This window comes from Humulus lupulus, chromosome 7, assembly GCF_963169125.1.
Source record: "Humulus lupulus chromosome 7, drHumLupu1.1, whole genome shotgun sequence".
NCBI lineage: Eukaryota > Viridiplantae > Streptophyta > Magnoliopsida > Rosales > Cannabaceae > Humulus > Humulus lupulus.
Window position 1 is genome coordinate 207,606,631 of NC_084799.1, and position 21,675 is coordinate 207,628,305.

Consider the following 21,675-nt stretch of genomic DNA (forward strand, 5'->3'; position numbering starts at 1 on the left):
CAGCCATCCCCGTTGTTTTGAAAAGCTCCGAGCACCACAAATCGCACACAGCCCAAGCGCCACCCTTCTTCCTCGCCTCCGACCACCACCAGCACATCCCTCACCTCAGCCTATCCTCACCGTTTTGGATTTGGGGGATCGCGAATGGAATCGCGCAGAGATGCGCGGATTGAGTTTGTGTTCGTCGATGGTGTGGCTGAGGTGTTCTTGGCTGGGTTTTATGGAGGTGCGTGCCCAAGGTGGCTGGGTTTCACGGAGGTGCGGTTGGGATGTTTTTGGCAGGTGGTAAGGGGGGTGGCCGGAGATGATGATGGAGATGGTGAGGCAGCCGAGTGGAGGAGTGGTTGGGTTTCATGGAGGTGCGAATGGGGTGTTCTTTGAAGGTGGTGAGGGTGGGTGGCCGGAGATGATGGTGGAGATGGTGAGGCAACCGAGTAGAGGAGTTTTGGCTATGGTGGAGATGGTGAGGCGGCTAGGGCAAAATGAAAGAGAAGATGGACTTGCCTGAAGGAGTTTTGGCTATATTAATTACCATAGTACCCCTCCTTTTGCTCATTTGTTTTGATTAATTTTGATTTCCAATATGGGATTAGTTTTCCCATAAACTAAGTTTTTGTTAATTAAATTTTCCCATACAAATTAAAGAAAGTGTAACTCCCATATTTTTGCACATTGATGGCTAAAAAGCCATATTTTTTAAAAATCCCCATATTTATATAAGGTTGAATTTTTAATCTAGCGAGGGTTACTATATATATGTTTCTATGGCTTTGGAATTTATGTCTTTAAATTTGTGAGCTTGAAATTGTTCGTTAAGAAAATGAAAATTATTCATGAGTGAGTGCACTCATATTTAAGGAAGGGCCGGTCTTGGGCTAAGACGGACTAGACTCACGCTTAGGGCTCTCTTAGCCAAAGGCCCATTATTTTTAATATTTATTTTAAAAATACCTTAAATTTTTAGAAAGATTATACAAAAAAAAAGTCCCTAATTCCTGATTTTTCTTAGGGCCCAAAACTCAATAAGACTGCCCAGAAGGAGACGATCGGATATTCGTTGCATTAAATTCAGTATTATATATATAGCTAAATAATTATATAATTTAGTATTGGCATTAATTTTTAATAAGAGAATTTTATATCTTTATATAACCCTAATTGATATATCTCGAATGTAGTCCCATTTTATGCTTAGAGGGTTAATTTTTTTTTATAAATAGGTGGTGATAATTTTTTTTAGAAATTTAAATTAATAAAAGAATTTTTGTACAATGGGGATGAAATCCATGTCCAAAGATATTAATTGTAATCTATTATATATATATATATGAGTAATAATATGTGCACCTAAAATATGCACCTAAAATATGTGCAGTTAAAATATGCACTCATACATTATACATAGTGATGTCAGTTTTAATAAATGTGATTAGTTATGTTAAATTGTTACATCACTTCGTGTAATGTTTGTGTGTATATTTTGGGTAACATATTATTTCTATATATATATATATATATGTATGATATTTTTGTTTCAGAAAAAGATGATGATGATTGCAGTAACGGCAGTGGCGTTGGTAGTAGGTGCAATGGTTAGTGCTTATTACAAAGCCCTAAAGCCACCTTCCCCAAAGCTATGTGGGTCACCCAATGGTCCACCAATCACTTCTCCAAGAGTCAAACTCAAAGATGGCAGGCATTTGGCTTACAGAGAAGATGGTGTTCCAAAGAAAAAAGCCAAATACAAAATCATTGTGGTTCATGGCTTTGGCAGCTCCAAAGAACAGAGATTATCTGCCCCTAAAGTATATCATATATATATATATTTATTATTATTACTTTTCTCAATTTCATGGCTTATTTGGCTGTTGAAATATGTATATTCATTGATATCATCATCATCATCATCATCAGGACCTTGTTGAGGAGCTTGGGATATATTTCTTGCATTTTGACAGAGCTGGTTATGGAGAAAGCGATCCATATCCATCTCGTTCGGTAAAGAGTGAAGCATTTGATATTGAACAACTTGCTGACAAGTTGAACATAGACAAATTTTATGTTCTTGGAAGCTCACTTGGAGGCTATCCCATTTGGAGTTGCCTCAAATACATACCACATAGGTAAATATATCCTACTAATACTAACCGGGTGTTTGTTTTGAGTAGTTGAGTGATTTTGGAAAATGTAGAGAGACTTAGGATGAAGATAATATTAAAATACATGTGGGCCCCCCTAAAAATTTTGAATTGCTAAGGGGCACTACTAGTACCTAACACCATAAGAAGGTGACATACTGCTATTAGTGCAATCCAATATCGGGTTCTACACATTTGAATTTAAAAAAACTTATGTGGTATCGCTAATCAACCATAGGCTGCCACTTCATGTGGTGTTGGGCACCTTAAGGTGCCAAATAGCAACACTCCTAAAAATTTAACTAAGCATGAGAAATGTTTCAGATTTTCATTCCCACCTTCACTTTACCCCATACCAAACACCCCCTAAAGGATACCAGTAGTGCCTAACACCACGAGTATCTCTCCCATAAAAATACTTTTTTTTCACTCATTAATTATATATTCACAATGTTGGAATTTAATATAAAAATATAAAATAATAATTGTATATCTTATGTGTATGTATATGGTGCAGATTATTAGGAGCTGCACTTGTGGTTCCTTTTGTGAACTTATGGTGGCCTTGTTTGCCTGCAAATATAGCTCGAGAGTCATTTGAGGTGTTGCCTAAACAATATCAACATACATATAGGGTTGCTCGTTATGCACCTTGGCTCTTATATTGGTGGATGACTAGCAAATGGTTCTCTCACTTAAGAATACAATCTCAACTCAATACCCTAGTCTTCACCCAAAAGGATTTAGAGATTGAAAAGAAGTTGCAAGAGGTTTATTTTGGTCAGGTAATTTTATGATTATGATATGATCATTACATTACATTGGACTGCTTTTAGAGAATAGTATGTTAATAATCAATTTTTGATCTCAAGAGAGAATCATGCATCACTAGAGATGAGAAACAATCTTTGAAACCTCTCCAAGAGAGACCATTAATTAAGACATAGTGACTACCATAATATTATTTTTTCTAGTTATAATTTTTCTGGGCTTTAGATCCTAAACCTTAGGGTCTGATTGACTCGTGATTGGAAAACAGTATTTTCAAAAAGAATATTTCTAAAAAGAAAATCTGAATTTATAGTCTTAAAACAAGTTTTTGAGAATGTGACTGGTTCAGAATTCGTAAATTGTTTTTGAATTTTAAAAAATAGAATATGTGATTAGTAGAGAATCTGAAAATATAAAAAAGTGATAGATTTGTAGGATTTTAGGATATAGTGATTAAGATTGGGAGAAAATGTGAAAATAACATTTTCTATTTTATAGCTTAAAATTAGAATTAGTATTTGAATCGAGAATTTGAAAACAAATAACTAATCAAATATTCACTACCAATCAACCGATATACCCTAAACCCTACTTTGAGTAGTATTCTTCTAAGACATAAATGTACCAATTAACTAATTATGAAAACCAACTAATCATTATTATTTTGTAAATATATAATTCAGGAGAAGATTGAACAACAAGGTGCTTATGATTCGGTTTTTCGAGACTTGATGGTGACTTATGGAAAATGGGAGTTTGATCCATTAGATATTGCCAATCCATTTCCCAACAATGAGGGTTCTGTCCACTTTTGGCAAGGTTATCAAGATAAGATCATTCCTTACAAAATTGGCCGATTTCTATCTGAGAAACTGCCATGGATGAAATATCATGAGGTTGCTGATGGAGGCCATATGTTTTTCTTTGAGCCCCCTATGTGTGCATCTATGTTGAAGGCTTTTTTGCTTAATTGACCTCTCCTTTCAACTTTTTTTTTTCTCTAAAAAAATGTTATGGTTTACACTAAAATAAAATATATGGGCTTCATTAATAGTTGTTCTTGAGAAGAGTGTGATCCACATCTCTTCTCTTCTTCATGTTTTTTTTTTTTTTTGGAGCCAAATGTGATATAAAAATTATTAGTCATTGTGTTCCATTACATAAAAATTATTATCATATCTTTAACTGTCACCAACAAATCCATAACTGATAAAAGTATCAATCATAAAATTATAATTTGTTTTAGTCGCAACAAATTTTATCATTAGGTTGTGATAAAAACTAAAATCGTAATAATTTATAGCTAAAGATTACATTTTGTTTACAATCAATTTTTGTTGCGATTAAAAATAGTATTGAGTCTTGAAAAATTTATATATTGTGATTAAATGGTTATCATTAAATGATAACCATTATTATTTGTTGTATGTACCCTAAAATTCGAGCTAAGTGATGATTAGCTCGAAGTGCATATTTTAACTCACTAATTTATTGAATATAAGGAATAACAGATTATTAGTCATAAACACTTGGTCAAATCAAGTGTAGGCTCAATGTTACATGGAATATGCAGATTAGTTGCCTTAATACTAATTTTAAATTATAAGCTTTGATAAGATGCAGGTTGAAGCTTAGACCTCGAGACAGAGAATATTTTTCAAATGTATATTCATACAAATTATAATATTTTTCATGCATGTGCACATTAAAATGAGTCCTAATATATGTTTTACACTTATGCTATACTCAAAATTATTACATCTGTGCTCAACTCAAAATTAAACTTTCAATGGATTAATTTGACTTGCTTTGATTATTTGAATTTGCTAGAATATTTGACTTATAGAGCTATTTTTCTAATGTCATTAACATGCATATGGTTATACAGCACTTCCAAGCTTGATCACCCTCCCAATGCTTTTTGATGATATTAAAGTGGGAGAAAAGGAAAAAATTATTTGCACAAACTTAATCATGTTGCTTTAAAGGTAAGATTGTTTTATTATTTGATTAAGGGGGAAAGTATAAGAAATAAAATTAATCTTTATGAGCATAATTTGAGGGGGAGCATATGTTTACTTACTTGTTTAAAGTTAATTTTATTCCCTTCAAATAATCAAATATTTGCTATCATAAAAAAGGGGGAGATTGGTTACTCAAACTCGTCATCACGCTTGTTCTGTTGATATACAATATTTAATTAAGATGTCACTAACCATTGTTGATTTTGTAGCAAAAGCGTTTATCTTGTTGGAAACAAGTTTATTCAAATAATAAAAAAAAGTGGCATTTTTGTAACCAGAAAGTAACAAATTTGTAACAAAAAAACTCAGAATTTGTTACTAAAGCAGAAATAGTTCCGACCTAGAAATTACAAAGGCCGGTCAACAGACCTATGCATGTCGGTCGACTGAATTGTCACAGATAGGGCCCATTTGCTTTCCTGAGTGCGTTTTCAACGGTCATAAACGACTATATTGGCCAGTCAACCGATTGCTCGCCCGGCTGAAGTCAGAAAGCTCCATAAGGCCCCCAACGACTCTATTTTGCTTCCCTCTATAAATAGACTCACTTCTAGACTTAATATACACCCAATACCAGTTTTATATCACAATATTAAGCTAGAGAAAGTGTTGTAAGATCTTACCCTGTGTAAATCATTCCAAAACACTTTTCACACACTTGAGCTAAAATTGTAAGGATTTATTTGTAAGTGTGTTCATCTCTCTCTAGGTTCTCAACTAGTATTTATCATCCTAAGAGAGAGTGAAAACCATTGTACTGCATCTTTTCCATCTATCTTTGTAAAGTGAGACTGACAATTCAGCAATCCGCAAGAGAGGTGAGGTTGGCAGATTCACAACAACTCGACATAGGTAAAGTTGGCACCGGAAACACAACCCGACGTTGGTGAGATTGACACTGAACAAACAATCTATGTAAGGGGTTTAGGTACACCTTGGTAAAAATTCCCTTATTGTAAAAGGATTAGTCAAGTCCTTTAACTTAACTCGTTACTAAAACTTAAAACTAGACTTAGCTTTGAAGATCAAGGACGTAGGTGCCTTTAGTTCCACCGAACCTTGTAAAAAGAGAGTTTGCATCCCTATAACCTTAAACTCCTTTACATTTGTGCTTACTTGATTATTTACATTGGTTCTCTCTTTTATTGCATGAAAGTTTCACTAAGTTGCTAGAGAATAGATAGTTGAGTTTTAAAGTCTCAATTCACCCCCTTCTGGGAGCCAATCTTGGGCTAACACACTCCCCCAAACTTATTTTATTATGAATACAATAGAAGTGTAGTTAATTTCAACAAACATATGTACATATATATAAAAAATACAATAGGATAGTCATGTTTCTATGTTGAGGAGGAGCTTAATTTCTCTAAGAGCCTTAGACACTATAGAATGTGACTATTCTGCAAAGGAAGGTGTAGTGACAATTAAGAAGGGTGAATTTGTAGTCATGAAGGGTCAAAAAGAGCGAAATTTGTATAAACTAGCTAGAAAGACTAGTTGAGGTGGAGTTATGATGGTGGAGCCAAGTTATAAAAGACCATCATTGATAACTCTACAAAATAGAGTTATTTTACCACATTTTGTAAGCTAATTGCCTCTAAGTTCATAAATTTTTAATTAATTTGTTAAATTTTTGAGTCATTTTGAATTTATTAGGTTTTTTTATTTTTATAGAATTTTGTGTATTTTTTATATTTATTTTGTTGTAGAATGTTGTAGTTTAATTATTTGAATTAGTGTTGTGTGATTAGTGGTAAAAAATGCACACTTATTGATCTTAAATATCAAATTAAATTGAGTCTTAATTAATATTTTCAAGAAATTAATGGAATAAATTTTACAATTAAAAATATTTAGTTTATATTTATAGAAATTATGTTGCATTTTGGCATTTTGAAAAGAAGAGAAAATAAAAGAATTAAAGCTAAAAAGAGAATTGGAAAATTGACATTTTTGCAAAATCAAAAGCCCAAAGATTGAGGATTTATGATATTGTTGAAAGGAGAAGCCCACAGCCTAGCCACCAGGCCCAATCCAAAGCTCCCCTGCTGCTCCACTCAGCCCAGCTCCCAGAGGCTAGTCTGCCACTAGCTCCATCTTCCCTTGCAGCAGGCCCACGCCTCAGCCAGTCCAAGGCCAGCCCATGTCCAACCCAAGGCCCAGCCACCTTCTCTCCTATTGAGTCCACAAATGTCTCCTTGCCTCCTTGTCCCACAAATGTCCCAACTTTTTGAAGTGATATTTGAAGTGAAATAGATTTTTTATTTGTGGTAAATTATTTCTTTTCTTCCTTGTTACTTGTTACTTTTTCTGTGCTTGAAGTTTATCTTTTTCCCATCTGCATCAAACATGAGTAGCATAAATGAGAAATTTTGCCTTCAATTGTGTTTCCCATATTATCTAAAGATTCTAGGCCTTATCTATCTTGATATTTTCTGTTAGTTTCTAGTAGTATTGCCTTCAATTTTAAGAAATATTAGAAGATCAACCAGAGTAAAAGCATAATCAAAATCAATAACTACTGAGGTAACCAGCATATCATATTTCAAGGACAATGAAACAAATCCCCACAACTTGAATAATAGAAAAGGCCAAACAATTATTGTATGAGAAACCTCTAAAAATAATCACTACCAAACCATTTTCACAAGGCCTAGATTTATCTACATTGTATCAACAAATCATCATCAGTAATGTTAAAAAGTGTTCATCAGTTTCCTTCTTTGAGTCTTCCATTAGTGACTTCTATATATGTGACTTCTAACAAACAAAGTATGGAAAGGTTGCCAAATTGCAAAGTTCCTTTTAAGCACAGAGTTTCCAAATCTTCAACAAGCTGCTGAAACAAAATTATTGAAACTTATTATTAGCTATTTAATAAGAGACAAATATATTAAGGACTGTTTAGTGTGGGCTAATCTTTGCTTGGGCAAGCTAATCTTCAATATTCCTATGTTTGATATGAGTTTTATCTTTTTTTCAAACTTATTAGAAATGTTAATTTAGTGGGAATCAATTTACTTCATGAAGGGTAATCTAAAAATCCTACCAAATGGATGGGTTTCAAATATTTCCTTCAATCACAATAATTTAGTACTCACATATCATATCTTCTATAATTTTCTATTTAAAATGGGAAGGAAAAACAAAAGAATTACCAAGTTAGACTTGCTGAGAGGAATCAAGAAGGTCTACGAAGACAGTTTGAACTGAGATGGAATTAGAAGTTTTTCATCCTCTTACATGCACCTGCTCAAGATATCAGAATAAAAATCCATTCAATATAAGAAACAATCATTTTATAGAGTAAAACAAATAAGATTTTGCATTCTCAAATATACATTGAACAACACAAGATGGTTTGTGTGAAAATTAATCAACATTACCTTAAAGAATAACCTGGTTTCTCTAATGAACAGAATATTTCCCATTTCAATTATTCCCTCACCAAGTCAGAGCAATGATTCTGCCTCATTGTATTAAGAAAAGTAATTGATCAGAAACCATGAGTATTATCATTTCTGAATTCAAAACACATTATATTTGAACGTATCTTTTGTAAAAAACTTAAATAAATTTACTTTAATTATTATATGATCTTCAGCTCCAAAAGCAATATATGCACTTATCATATATATGAAAACCAAATCAACCTCAAATGACCCAAATCAAAATGTTCAAACTTCAAGGACTACCACTAAAAAGCTTCAATCCAAAACCATGGATTGATATGCTTGCTCTGCTGTTGGAATAAGATTACTCATAAACCCAAATAACAGATCACTTATATCTTAGAGCAAACTATGAATATCTTAGAAACTTACTTAAGAATAAAACTATGAATATTTTTCAGTATAATCTTCCATGCAATAAATCATAGGATTATATTAGTGAGACCTGCCATGAGCACCATCTACATTAACAGCAATAAATAGCATAAATTATAATCATTTGCATATTCTAATAACCCATTTGTATTCAGAGTAGAAAAAAAGGTAATCTCACCATGTGCTTCAAAGAAAGCTCTATACTTGGTAGGTTCCACAGGCACTAAAGATAATGATTAAGCATCCTCTTCACGATGCTGATCATCCTAAACAGATCAAGATCATTAACTGAATCACACATACAAAGACAATATACGAACTACTATCTTTCACAAGTTGAATTTGATAAAGCTCAAAGTTTCTATGTAATAAAATTTTGTGCCAATCGTTGAGAACTAACTAGTTTCAACTCAAAATGGACGAATTTAACAACTTTTTTTTTCTTTTATCCAAAACAGTAATAAGAATTGAAAACATAGATATATAATGAATAAATTAGGTTACCATTTCTTGAGCGAATAAATGTTGTAAATGTAATCCAAAATCGGAATCATCTTCCCAATCTTTTGTTAGGGTTGTATCAACATTTCTCTCCCAAATTTTTGTGAGGGTTGTATTAACATCTCCCTCCCAAATTTCTACACCTTCAGCTTTGACTGTGTCCAACAGTGCAGAGGTACATATATTTTCATGGGAAAATCTCCTCATCTCAGGGCATCCCTTCAGAGATATATTTTCCAAATTTGGAAAACTCACAACTTTGTTTCCTGAGTAGAAGCTTTCAAGACTGGGTAAACCATGAAGCTCTAATTTCTCCAATTTCTGGAAAACAAACTCATGGTGTTCACTTTCTACTATTTGACCTTCCTTATAATAATCTCTATTAATAATATCCCTCATTCGTTTGCAATCAGTTATGCTCATTTCTTGGAGATGTACCAGACTCGCTGCGGTTGAGGAGGCGAACAGATACGTCAGCCCATGGCATTCTGATACTCTAAGAGTTTTCAATTTGTGGAAAGACATAAACGATGGCGCAAAGCTCTGTAATCTGCCACATTCCCAAACATGCAGATGTTCTAAGTTTTGAAAGACAAAAGAATTTGATGGTTGAGCATATTCTGGGTCTCCAAACAGATGATTCATCATATGATCTTTGAAAATAGTCAGTGTCTTTAAACTTGTGTTGACCAGTTCGTAAGTCTCACCATCTCCGGATTGTTGCTGTTGGTGATGCTGATGCCCATCCACAAAAAAACCACTCAACCAAAGTGCATCAATATTATGATATTTATGAAGGAAGTTGAAATTTGATAGAGCAATTGGTTTCTCACGGGATGAACAGTTCAAGACAAGTCGGGAAAGGTTGCCAAAGATGGACATCATTGAAGATTGACTCATGTCAAATATCTCCTCTATTGCTTCACTCCAATCAGTCCACATTACTTTTAGGTTAGGGAAAATGACCTACAAAACGAACAAATGATAAATAATGTATTAAACAAATTAATTAATTTGGGAAAACAGTTATAAAGTACAATAATTCAATTCAGGATATATCCTTGCAATCGCCAACAGGATCTTAACTTGTTATCTTAGTATTTTGAATATGCAAATTTAAATTGTGTCATCTTTAAGAAAAATAACAAATAACAAGGAATAATATTTGTTTTGAAATATAAATGTTTTTTTATAGAAAACCTTTTTTGTTGCAGTTTTTCGTTTTGTTGTGTGGTTTAAATAGTCACAATAAAGATTTTTTGTGTAAATTAAATTACCTTATAAAATTAATCATATACAGGCAATGACGAAGCTAGAAGGATTTGGGTAGCTACAATCCCATATATATTTTTTAAAAATAATTAATTTATCTTAAATATAAAAAGTATGTAGATAACAAAAAATTTTATCTTTAACTGTTTGCTTTGATAATTTTAACTGAATATTTAACAAAATATATGCCATTAAAATTAATTTAAAAATAGATATTTATCAATTATATTAATATAAATTTAAATATTATAAAATATCATTATTATTATAATAATTAATATAAATTCAAATTCAGGGATTATAGAATATCATTATACAAGACTACATGTTTAATAATTATAGTATTATAAATGTAAATGCTATAAAATATTATAATTATAATAATACTCAATATAAAATTAGATGTTTAATGCTAATATCAATACAAATTTAAATATTATAAGATATCATTATAATAATATATAATGCATAATTTTAATTTTTATTAAAAAATTATCATTTATGTTTAAAAAAATTATCATAATATATATGTATATTTAAAAAAAATATAAATAGTGTTTTAGTTTAATTTTTCATTTAGTATGTTTATATCATTTTTTTTATACATAATATTGTTTATTTATTTAAAATTTATATGACAATAATACAAATTTAATTAATAAATACTATAAATAAAACTAAACAAACGTGCATTGCACGTTATTTAAATAAAATGAAAATTTATACATTTAAATATATTATATATAAATTAGCATAAATTTTATTAAAAATATTTTTGGTTCCTTTATATATTATACTAACTCAATCATTGGTTATATGATAAAATACTAGAAAAATAAATAATAATGTACTAAAAAGAATTATGCCACTAACATAGCTAGCCAATCCATTATAATACTGTAGTGTAGTTTCTATCATTAAATAGTACAGAATAGAGAAGTTGTGTTATGAAATTAAAATTACCGTACCTACTTTCTATAACCATGTAAGCATCATAATATTAATAAGTAGATAATTAGTAGGTCAAAGAAAATGAATACCTTATTATCTTTGAACAGACTTTGTCTAGCCGCCACCAACTCCATTTCTTCATGCTTTTTGTCATTAATAGTACATGTCTTTGTAGCCATGGAATTGCTGATAAATACCTTCAGTTTGGGGCAATCGTATATAACCAGTTCAGACAACGATGGACATTCAATGCATTCTCCTTCACAAAACTGTATAACATTTGGAAGATCCCAAAGATCAAGAGATTCTAATTTGGGGAGTAAAAGATTTTCTAATATTATTCCTTTGATTCCAGCTGATTCCTCGGGAACTATTACCTTTTCCATCATCTTACATTTAGATACTCTTAATTCCTTTAGTTGTATAAGACATCGAGCCATGGCAGATGATAAGAGATACTTTAAATTGTTACATTCTGTAACATTTAACTCTTTTAAGTTGTGGATGTAAGAAGTTACATTGGGGAATGCAATCTGAAAATAAAACAAGTAGAATAATAAGATGTGTATATTTTCTTTATGTACGCATGCACTCTAAAAATTTATTAATATGAATTTAAATATTATAAAATAGTATTATTATAATAATATTTAATATAAAACTAGATATTTAATATTTATATCAATATAAATTTAAATATTTTAAAATATCATTATAATAATATGAATTCAAATATTATTATTATAATAATATTTAATAAAAAATTAGATGTTTAATACTTATATCAATAAAAATTTAAATATTATAAAATATCACTTATGTTTAAAAAAAGCTATCATATTATATATATATATGTATATTTAAAAAAATTATAAATAGTATTTTGGTTTAATTTTTCATTTAGTATGTTTATATCATTCTTTAATACATAATATTGTTTATTTATTTGAAATTTATATGACAATGATACAAATTTAATTAATAAATACTATAAATAAAACTAAACAAACGTGCATTGCACGCTATTTGAATAAAAGAAAAATTTATACATTTAAATATTTGATATATAAATTAGCATAAATTTTATTAAAAATATTTTTGGTTCCTTTATATATTATACTAACTCTATCACTGGTTATATGATAAGGTACTAGAAAAATAAATCATAATGTACTAAAAAGAATTATGCCACTGACATAACTAGCCAACCCATTATAATACTGTAGTATAGTTTCTATCATTAAATAGTACATAATGGAGAAATTGTGGTATGAAATTAAAATTACCGTACCTACTTTCTATAACCATATAAGCATCATAATATTAATAAGTAGATGATTAGTAGGTCAAAGAAAATGAATACCTTATTATCTTTGAACAGACTTTGTCTAGCCGCCACCAACTCCATTTCTTCATGTTTTTTGTCATTAATAGTACATGCCCTTGTAGCCATGGAATTGCTGATAAATACCTTCAGCTTGGGACAATTGTATATTTCCAGTTTAGACAACGATGGATATTCAATGCAATCTCCTTCGCAAAACTGTATAACATTTGGAAGGTGCCAAAGCTCAAGAGATTCTAATTTGGGGAGTAAAAGATTTTCTAATATTATTCCTTTGCTTCCAACTGATTCCTCAGGAACTATTACTTCTTCTATCATCTCACATCTAGACACTATTAATTCCTTAAGTTGTACAAGACATCGAGCCATGGCAGATGATAAGAGATACTTTAAATTGTTACATCCTGTAACACTTAACTCTTTTAAGTTGTGGATGTAAGAAGTTACATTGGGGAATGCAATCTGAAAATAAAACAAGTAGAATAATAAGACATGTATATTTTCCTTATGTAAGCATGCACTCTAAAAATTTATTCTAGTTAACTTTGGGAATGGACTATAAAAAGCATACTTACATAATTCCTTAAGCCGTTTTGATTTTAATTTCTTAGAGAGCATTGGTTATTTTTATAGTTGGCACAAGTGATCTGAATTGAATATATAATGTGTATTTTGAATATCATTTGCCACCTCTATTTTTGTAGTATTGCGAAGGAACACTGGTGTACAACAATATTTTATTTTAAATTAAAATATATGAGTTCTGACATTGATTTACACCAGTCATAATATACGATGTTGAACATGCCAAATACCAATGTTTTTTTCCCTCTTCCACCCACTTTCTAATTAATAAACCATCATACAACAAAAGATTAAAGTTAATTTAGTAATAATTTGTGACTCAGAGAATATTAAGTATTATTTGATTTAAAGTGAAAGATATTAGAGTCAAGAGTATCTATTAAGATTCTATCTTTTTAATTATATTCAAATAGATTATTTTATATAATAATAATAATTTAAAAACAGATCATATGATAAATTCTAATGACCTCATCACAGCACCTCATCACAGCAGCTTGAGCATTACTTTGTGTAAACATAATGTAAGATTTACCTCAACTCCTCAAATGAAATGAAATATGTAATAACTCTTAATATTAATTGTGAATATGATTTTGGACTTTGAAGATTTGATGGATGTGGTACACTATCGAAAAATGGCAGTATTATTTTTATACATTCTTTTATTATTTATTTTTGTGATTACAATTAAATAAAATATATTCAACATTTCTCTTAAAAGATTATTTCAATTTTTCTAAGGTAATACAATAAAACATTTTTTCTAGTCAATGTATTAAACTTTAGTATATATATATATATTTTAATTGGATAGCGTTTTAATCTCTTTTTTTGCTTTATAATTTATTTGCATATAAAAAAATTGTAGTTATTTCCTTACAATAGTCAATAATTTTTCTCATATATATATATTTATTACTTAATATACGAGATAATAGTTTTATAATGATGCATTTGTGATATATATATATATTGTTAGAAGACATATATTACTGGACTGCTTTCATTTTGTGCATATGCATGGGTAAAGTATTACACTCATTTTCATTATTAAACATTGAACTCTTAAAAAAAATGTTTTCAGTTGGAATATCTATATATAATGATGAAGAAAATTTTGAAAAGAGAAAAAGAAAATCTGAATTACTTACCTTTCCATTGAAGAGATGTTTTGCTATGACCTTCACTTCATCGTCATCAACTGACATTTCTTTGATGCAAGAATCTTCTGAACAAAATGTTTTGAAAACTGGAAGTTTGGAGAGCCTAAGAGTTTCTAGTTTGGATAACAAAATATTCTCTTGCAACATTCTTTTTTCTCCTGGTTTCCTACTTATTAGAATTTCTTCCACAACCAAACAATCATCTACTTTCAGCTTCTTCAGGTTTACAAGCCTTTCAACCACAGGGAAACAGAACAAATATTTTATTTTGTTGCAGCTTTCTACTGTTAAGTTTGTTAAGTTTTGTAGGTCAAAATTTGATGGAAGTTGGTCTGGCCATAATGTTACTACATTCATTTTAAAAAACTCCAGTTCCTTCAAGTTAGGAAGCGAAACCTGCAGAGACAAATATAATTGCATAAATTAAGTGAGATGAAAGTATTTCAAAATATATATTCAAAAATTGAAATAAATAATTGGCTATAACAACCAATTATGTATTTTTTTCCTCGTAACTAGAGAAGTATTCACTACTCAAGTAAAGTATTCACCCATGTTTTTTTTAGAGGTTCAGTTAACTTTTTTCATGGGTTAAAGAGGAAATTAATACATAAAGAAAACGTTATTTGAGCAATAAATGAAAATTAAAGAGTTACCTTTTCATTGAAGAAAGGTTGTGTTGATACCAATTGGTTTACTTCTCTATGGTCAACTGATACTTCTGATATTGGAATAGTTGGACAGCTAACAAATATCTTGAGTTCTTGACAATCATTTATTATTAGCTTTGATAGGAGTGGAAATTCCATACATGAATCTCTTGCACAGAATCTTTGGAGAGCTGAAAGCTGATAAAGCTCAATAGAGTCCAATTTAGGGAACAAAATATTTCCCAACTGCGTGTCTTCTTCTCCAAGTTTCTTATTGGGCACTCCTATGTCTTCCATTGCCATACAATATCTAACTTCCAATTTCTTTAAGTTTAAAAGCTTTTGAGCAAGAGAAAAAGAGAATAGATACTTTAAACTATTACAGCTTTCGACTTTTAAGATTGATAAGTTTTGCATGAAAGAACCGGATGAAAGTTGATCTGGCCATATATTTTCTGTACTAATTTTCCTTAGAGTCAATTCCAGCAAGTTAGGAAATAAAACCTACATATGTAATAAAATTAATTTAAGTTACTTGAAATCAAAATATCTAAAAAGAAAATAGAAATATTCTTGTGTATGGTATATATTTGTACAAGCAAGTCGTTACTTTTATATTCCTTAAATAAAGGAAACTAATTAATTATTATAATTCGATACATTGAATATGATTTATAATTGCAATGAATATGGTTTTATTTCTAAACATTTCATTAAAAAAAAAAAAGCTTTCCATATTAAATTGGCATTTAAGAAATATATAATAAAAGGAAAAGACGTTGCACTTATTAACCAATTAATAATATTAGAGATTGTGAATCCAAACTTTATAAGTATATTCACTTTAAAAATATATAATTTACGTAGATTAGCATAAAATAACTATCCTGGATATATTATTTATCTATAGATTATATGCTCATATAACTAAGGTTTACTTGTATAATAAAAAGAGTTGTACCGTTTCAGTGAATAAAGGCTTGGAATAATCTATCATTGAAGACGCACAAGTTTCCTTCCGCTTGGAGCAATAGAATTGGACAAAGTTTGGTAAAGAATATAGGGACAAAGAGTGCAATTGCAAAGACTCAATCTTATCGGCAGCTTCATTATCTTCTCTCCCACTGGTCACTATCTCTTCCATCATCTCGCACTCACTAATGGTAACACGATGAAGTAGTTTGATGATAGACAGAGGGAACAGATTCTTCAATCTATTACAATTGCTCACGTCCACCTTCCTCAATTCCTTGAATGAGCCTACTGGGAGTTTACCATGGCATATCCTTTCCAAGCTTGTTAAGTTTTCAAGATTTAGTGACTCCAAACATGGAAAGGCATGATGAGAGTGAATCAGGTCTGTAGAATCAATGACGTATTGAACTCCATCATTATTACGAAACTTAAGGTGCTTCAATCGAGGAAAATTCTCTCCATCGAGATCACGATTAAAATTGTTGACATCCATTAATCTCTCTAACCATAAACATTCAGACATTTTCATCAGCCATACAAGCCCAAGGGCATTTAATTGTTCTTTCCTTTGATAGAGATTTAAGTGCAAACACCTTGAAGATCCACCTACATAATAAAAGTTGTGAATTACTCCAATAGATATTCGGTAGCTCTCCAATTTTTCACTAAACAACCCCTCCGGTAAAACTTTTTCACTTTCTACACTTAAATATAAAACTGTTAGCCGTTGCAAATTCTTTATCTCAATAAGACTTGCATTTCTTCTTTCTTTCATACCACCTTCTTCAGTCTCCCATCCCTGGAATGTTTGTGGGATATAGAGCTCCTCCAATCGTCTCAAATTTGAAATGACATTCGGCTCAATGACTTTTAAATGTCTACAATTTTGTAAATCCAACAATTGCAAATGGCATAATTCTCCTATTTCTTTTGGCAACCGCTTTATGGAAGACCGAGATAGATCAAGAACTTTTAAATTCTTCAAGTCCCCAATGATGGAAATGTCTTGTAGATCGGAATCACTTAGACATAATGTTTGGAGATTTTGAAGGGAATGAAAGGATGTCGGTAATGAGTTTATACGTGCACGTTCCATACCCAATGCTTCAAGCTCCCTTGTTTGTTCAAAAAATTCATTTGGAATTGAATTTAGAGACCAGCTAGACAGAAGAAGTAATTTTGCCCTTGGACATTCCAATTTTTCAGGAAGCTTACCAAAATCATCATAGTCAAGTAAGGAAATCACTTCAGCCTCTTTACATCCTTCACGACTAGCAAAATCATCAACACTTTTTATGTTACTCATCCTATGCTTATCTTCTGATGCTATATCTATGCAAACATCCCGAATAACATCATGCATCTTCACATAATTTTCATTTCTACCATCCAACAAGAGACAGTGAGATTTCAATTTATCAACCAATGAATTCACCCTGTTTCTTGCTTTTTTCATCGTGTTGATGCCTTGAAACACGCGCCAACCCACACTATATCTCACCAAGTCCTCGACTCCTATATTTTGATCTTCTTTATGTAAAGCACAGAGCAATAACAATGATTTCACCTCCTCGTGACTTCCGAGAAAATCGTAACTCATCCTTATACATGAGTAAACCTTCATATCCATTCCCTCTATGTCTCTAAAGTTTGAGCTTCGTAGGTGTTCCAATGCATTCTGCCATGTGGACAATCTTGTGCCTTTTAAAGCATGTGCCACTGCTGCAATGGCAATTGGTAAGCCTGCACATTCGCCGACGATCGTATCGGCCAAAGAATCGAAATATTGAGTTTCAACTATATCTCCAACGATTTTCTTAAACAAACTTTTGGCCTCACTTGAGTCTATGGCTTCAATAGAGAAAATATTACTCTCAGCAATATCCATGAAGCTGTGTAAAACTTGTCGATATCTAGAGGTTAGTAGCAACTTGCACTCATCGTGGATTCCAATAGCTTCTAGATCGAGTTCCTTCCAAATGTCGTCGAGAATTAATAGAATCTTGTTTTCCGGCTTCAATCTCTTTCGAAGTAGGTCAGCTCGTACGTCCATACTTTGTGTTTGCTCAAAACTTAGCTGGAGCTTTGCAGCAATATCTAGTTGAATCTCTTTCATATTAGGTGTTTGTGAAATAGTTGTCATAACCACCTTGCTAAATAACTCCTCTGCTCTCTTAGCAATTTCTTTGGCAAGCATAGTTTTGCCAATTCCACCCATCCCATACAAGCCTATCCTGCTCCTATTAGCATCTCTCACAGCTGCCATTATGCTCTCCAGAATTTCCCTCCTCGAATCAAAAGTCTCGTAGCCTTTGGTTATTGCAAAGGAGCTTTCCAGTGGAGGACGATAAGAAATCGTATCAAATTTGCTTTTTTCGGAGGCTGCGCATACATCGGATGACATCTTCTTTGCTTTCCTACTCAGTTGGTGCCGCGTCACCAAATGCGGGAGGGATCCACAAGAGCACACAGCCTTTGCATGGCCTTCATGCTTAAGAAAAGTCTCAGCCTCTTCAGAGATCCGATCAACGCTGCTCAGCCAGCTTTGAACATCAGCTTCAATTTCTTGACAATTATTTCTGGCTTCCTCAACACGATGTTGTAATCTATCTCTGGCATTCTTCAACTCTTGCATCCGAGTTTTGAGGTTGTCTACATTCCCTGCGTAGCAAAATAGATAACCCAACTGTCGACCGACTGGTGCCACTGTATACTCAGCAATCTTTGCAACAATTGAAGTTCCAATTGAAATAGCACAATCCATGCTTGATTCTCTCCTGGTTTACTAGGGGAGTTAAATTTTAATACAAGAGCAAGTTATATAATGATATAAAATTTTAAAAATTGAAAACCAGAACAATAATACAAATATTTTAAGGATAGGCAGCAATACACTTACCTGATCGTCTCTTATTATGGATATTGTAAGTAGAGAGATCAATAGCTAGGCCAACTGTATCTTTTTTCTTCAGAAATGTTTGTGAAGTAGTCCAGAAATTACACACTTAAAGGAGGAATTTTGTGAAAGAACAGAGCACAAGGCAAAATATTATATAGAAACTAGAGAAGTTTTTCTTTTTATATATTTTTTATCATATTGTAGAAAATAAACGAACGAAAAAAAGAGTGAAAATTAAGAATAACACTTGAGAAGATGAAAGTGGGATCCAAAGTTTCTTTTGAGTTTCTGCAAAAGGTAACAATAATGCAAAATATTAAGAAATACATTATAAAACTTTTAAAATATAAAATATTTGAACAAAACTTACCTGAACCGATTTATGGATGTTGCTGACCACTAGAAATCGAAGCTTAATAATGAACAGAGAAAAATACTATTTATTTTAATATCAATTCAAAGTGGGTAATATGCAGCTTGAAGAAAGAGTAGATTTTTTTTAATATTAATTCGAAGTAGGTAATAGCAGCTTGAAGAAAGATTTTTTTTTTTTTTTTTTATATTAATTCAAAGTGGTTAATAGCAGCTTGAAGAAAGAGTGGAATTTTTTTTTTTTTTTTAAAGAAAATATGCGACAATATAGAGAATGGAATAAAAAGAATTCGAAGATGAAAGTGGAAATCTGGGGAGTGAAGAAGATGAACTCAGAATTGCAGGTGGGAAATATCAATTCAAAGTGGGAAATAGCAAAGTGGGTAATATGCAGCTTGAAGAAAGAGTAGATTTTTTTAAAAAGGAAATATTAATTCAAAGTAGATTTTTTTAAAAAAAAGATTCGAAGACTCAAATGCAATGAGAAGATGAAGGTGGAAATCTGGTGATTGAAGAAGATGAACTCAGAATTGCAGGTGAGAGAGTGAGAGAGAGTAAAGTTGGAAGTGCAGTGGAAAAGTAGAGAAAGTGAAGAAGAACAGACATAACTGTGCAAGAAAGAAAAGTCACTATCTTCAATAACTGATGTCTCTTACTTTTTTAGAGGAAATTACACCATAATTTAAAAAAAAAATCAAAATATACTTTGGTTGGCAGGCATTGTTCAATTGCATTAAATTGTGGTAGGACCAAATAAAAAGAGTTGTTGGCTTACCATTCATTTCTATTTTTAAAGGACACTTCCCATGCGTTTTTTTTTTGGGTGTACTAATTAGTATTTATTTAACATTTTATGTCATATCAACCTCTTATTACTCATAACATAATATAGTATTGGGTAATTCTAGAGTGCACTCACTAAAAATGGGCATACCGGTACATCTCCTCTTGTGTTTTGATATAAGTATGATTTTTAGCAAATTTTTTTTTATGACTGTATATATTATAATTATTTAGAGCATACTGTAAATTTTTTAGAAATTCTGAATAGTTTACAGTGCTGAAAACAATATTCAAATAGTCAATTGCATTCACGACTGTTTTTTCTTATACGCGTGGAAGATAACTTGTTTGAACCATATTTTTTATACAGTAAATTATTCAGAATTTTCTGAAAATTTGCAAGATACTCTAAATAACTATAATGTACACAATCATAGAAAAAAAATTATGCAAAAAATCATTCCAGTATCAAAATCAAGAAAGGGGTGCACCCTAGAATTTTCTTATAGTATAATGTTTATTTACACAAGTATAAGTTGATTACTCTCGTAACGAGATCCGCCACTCACGGGTATTCTTAATGAGTTGTGTTGAGTTGAGAATCTAGATATTTATATAATGGAGAGCCCCAATAAATTGACATGACACTCTAAAATCTCTGTGAACCACTATGTTTATTTTCTAATTTTCATATATTTTTTATTCTATTTTTTAAATTTACGAAACCATTATATTTATTTTCTAATTTTTTTCACTTATTTTTAATTCTATTTTTAAAAATTTTATCAATACATATACATAGAGAAACTTCAAGTTCTATGCATAATAACTTAGTGAAATTTTTTAATATGCTAACTATTGACCCTTGATTTGGCCAACGACACGGAGTCAAATAAAACGATAAAAATGAGATGAATTCAAGTCAAGAAGATAAATGACACAAAGATTTATAGTGGTTCGGCCCCAAGTGATGGTAATGACCTACGCCCACTTAGTGTTCTTATTAATGTAATGAAAACTTGTGATCAGTAAACTAGGGTTTACCGAGTTTCGCAAGCTCAACCAAATGTACAAAGTATTGCGTAAAAACAATGATTTTCTCTCTCAATCTCCAAAGATCCAAAAAAGAAGATCCTTCTCATGAACCCTTTGAGTCTTATTTATAGACTCAAGGATCTCCTTATGAGCCGATGGACCTTGATTACATTTGTTGACGCGGTTCTTCGCCAACAGGTAATTAAGAAAAGAAGAGAAAGGGATTAGCACTTAGATTGAACCGAAATAGATGAATGATCTTAGAAATGAAATGGTGACTCAAGACATGTTTTTTAAGTGGTTCAAATGTTAAAATCATTCTACTCCACTAGTCAGTATTATTGATATATACTGGGTATTTGATTACAGGGTATTTCTTAC

The 21,675-nt window shown here is 31.3% G+C and overlaps 2 protein-coding genes across 8 annotated transcripts; one reads left to right on the forward strand and one right to left on the reverse strand.

Moving 5' to 3' along the window:
- The first annotated feature begins 1,550 nt into the window (after window positions 1-1,550).
- Window positions 1,551-4,026, forward strand: LOC133790169 (uncharacterized). The gene is made up of 4 exons (XM_062227703.1): window positions 1,551-1,805; window positions 1,915-2,123; window positions 2,656-2,923; window positions 3,593-4,026. The coding sequence occupies exons 1-4, from the start codon at window positions 1,551-1,553 to the stop codon at window positions 3,881-3,883; spliced, it is 1,023 nt and encodes a 340-aa protein (XP_062083687.1). The 3' UTR covers window positions 3,884-4,026.
- A 2,872-nt stretch (window positions 4,027-6,898) lies between these two features.
- On the reverse strand, window positions 6,899-20,095 carry LOC133789321 (uncharacterized). Of its 7 annotated transcripts, none has more exons than XM_062227154.1 (12): window positions 19,475-20,094; window positions 19,105-19,392; window positions 16,192-18,990; window positions 15,237-15,734; window positions 14,569-14,976; window positions 12,848-13,291; window positions 11,574-12,017; window positions 9,265-10,227; window positions 8,939-9,026; window positions 8,320-8,399; window positions 8,092-8,182; window positions 6,899-7,271 (listed from the first exon to the last, which is right to left on the reverse strand). In XM_062227154.1, the coding sequence occupies exons 3-9, from the start codon at window positions 18,967-18,969 to the stop codon at window positions 8,997-8,999; spliced, it is 5,565 nt and encodes a 1,854-aa protein (XP_062083138.1). In that variant the 5' UTR covers window positions 18,970-18,990; window positions 19,105-19,392; window positions 19,475-20,094; the 3' UTR covers window positions 6,899-7,271; window positions 8,092-8,182; window positions 8,320-8,399; window positions 8,939-8,996. The 7 variants fall into 7 exon arrangements, with proteins under 7 accessions (XP_062083138.1, XP_062083139.1, XP_062083141.1 ...); XM_062227155.1 differs by lacking the exon at window positions 6,899-7,271 and adding an exon at window positions 7,428-7,769 and having other exon boundaries at window positions 16,192-18,982; window positions 19,475-20,095; XM_062227157.1 differs by lacking the exon at window positions 6,899-7,271 and adding an exon at window positions 7,428-7,769 and having other exon boundaries at window positions 8,939-9,017; window positions 19,475-20,095.
- Between the last annotated feature and the right edge of the window lie 1,580 nt (window positions 20,096-21,675).

Coding starts and splice junctions, on each gene's coding strand:
- LOC133790169 (XM_062227703.1), top strand. CDS start 1,551: ATGATTGCAGTAACGGCAGTGGCGTTGGTAGTAGGTGCAATGGTTAGT. Junction 2,124..2,655: donor CTCAAATACATACCACATAG/GTAAATATATCC, acceptor TATATGGTGCAG/ATTATTAGGAGCTGCACTTG. Junction 2,924..3,592: donor AAGAGGTTTATTTTGGTCAG/GTAATTTTATGA, acceptor TATATAATTCAG/GAGAAGATTGAACAACAAGG.
- LOC133789321 (XM_062227154.1), bottom strand. CDS start 18,969: ATGGATTGTGCTATTTCAATTGGAACTTCAATTGTTGCAAAGATTGCT. Junction 14,977..15,236: donor AACCTTTCTTCAATGAAAAG/GTAACTCTTTAA, acceptor TTGTCTCTGCAG/GTTTCGCTTCCTAACTTGAA. Junction 13,292..14,568: donor AACATCTCTTCAATGGAAAG/GTAAGTAATTCA, acceptor TTTTATTTTCAG/ATTGCATTCCCCAATGTAAC.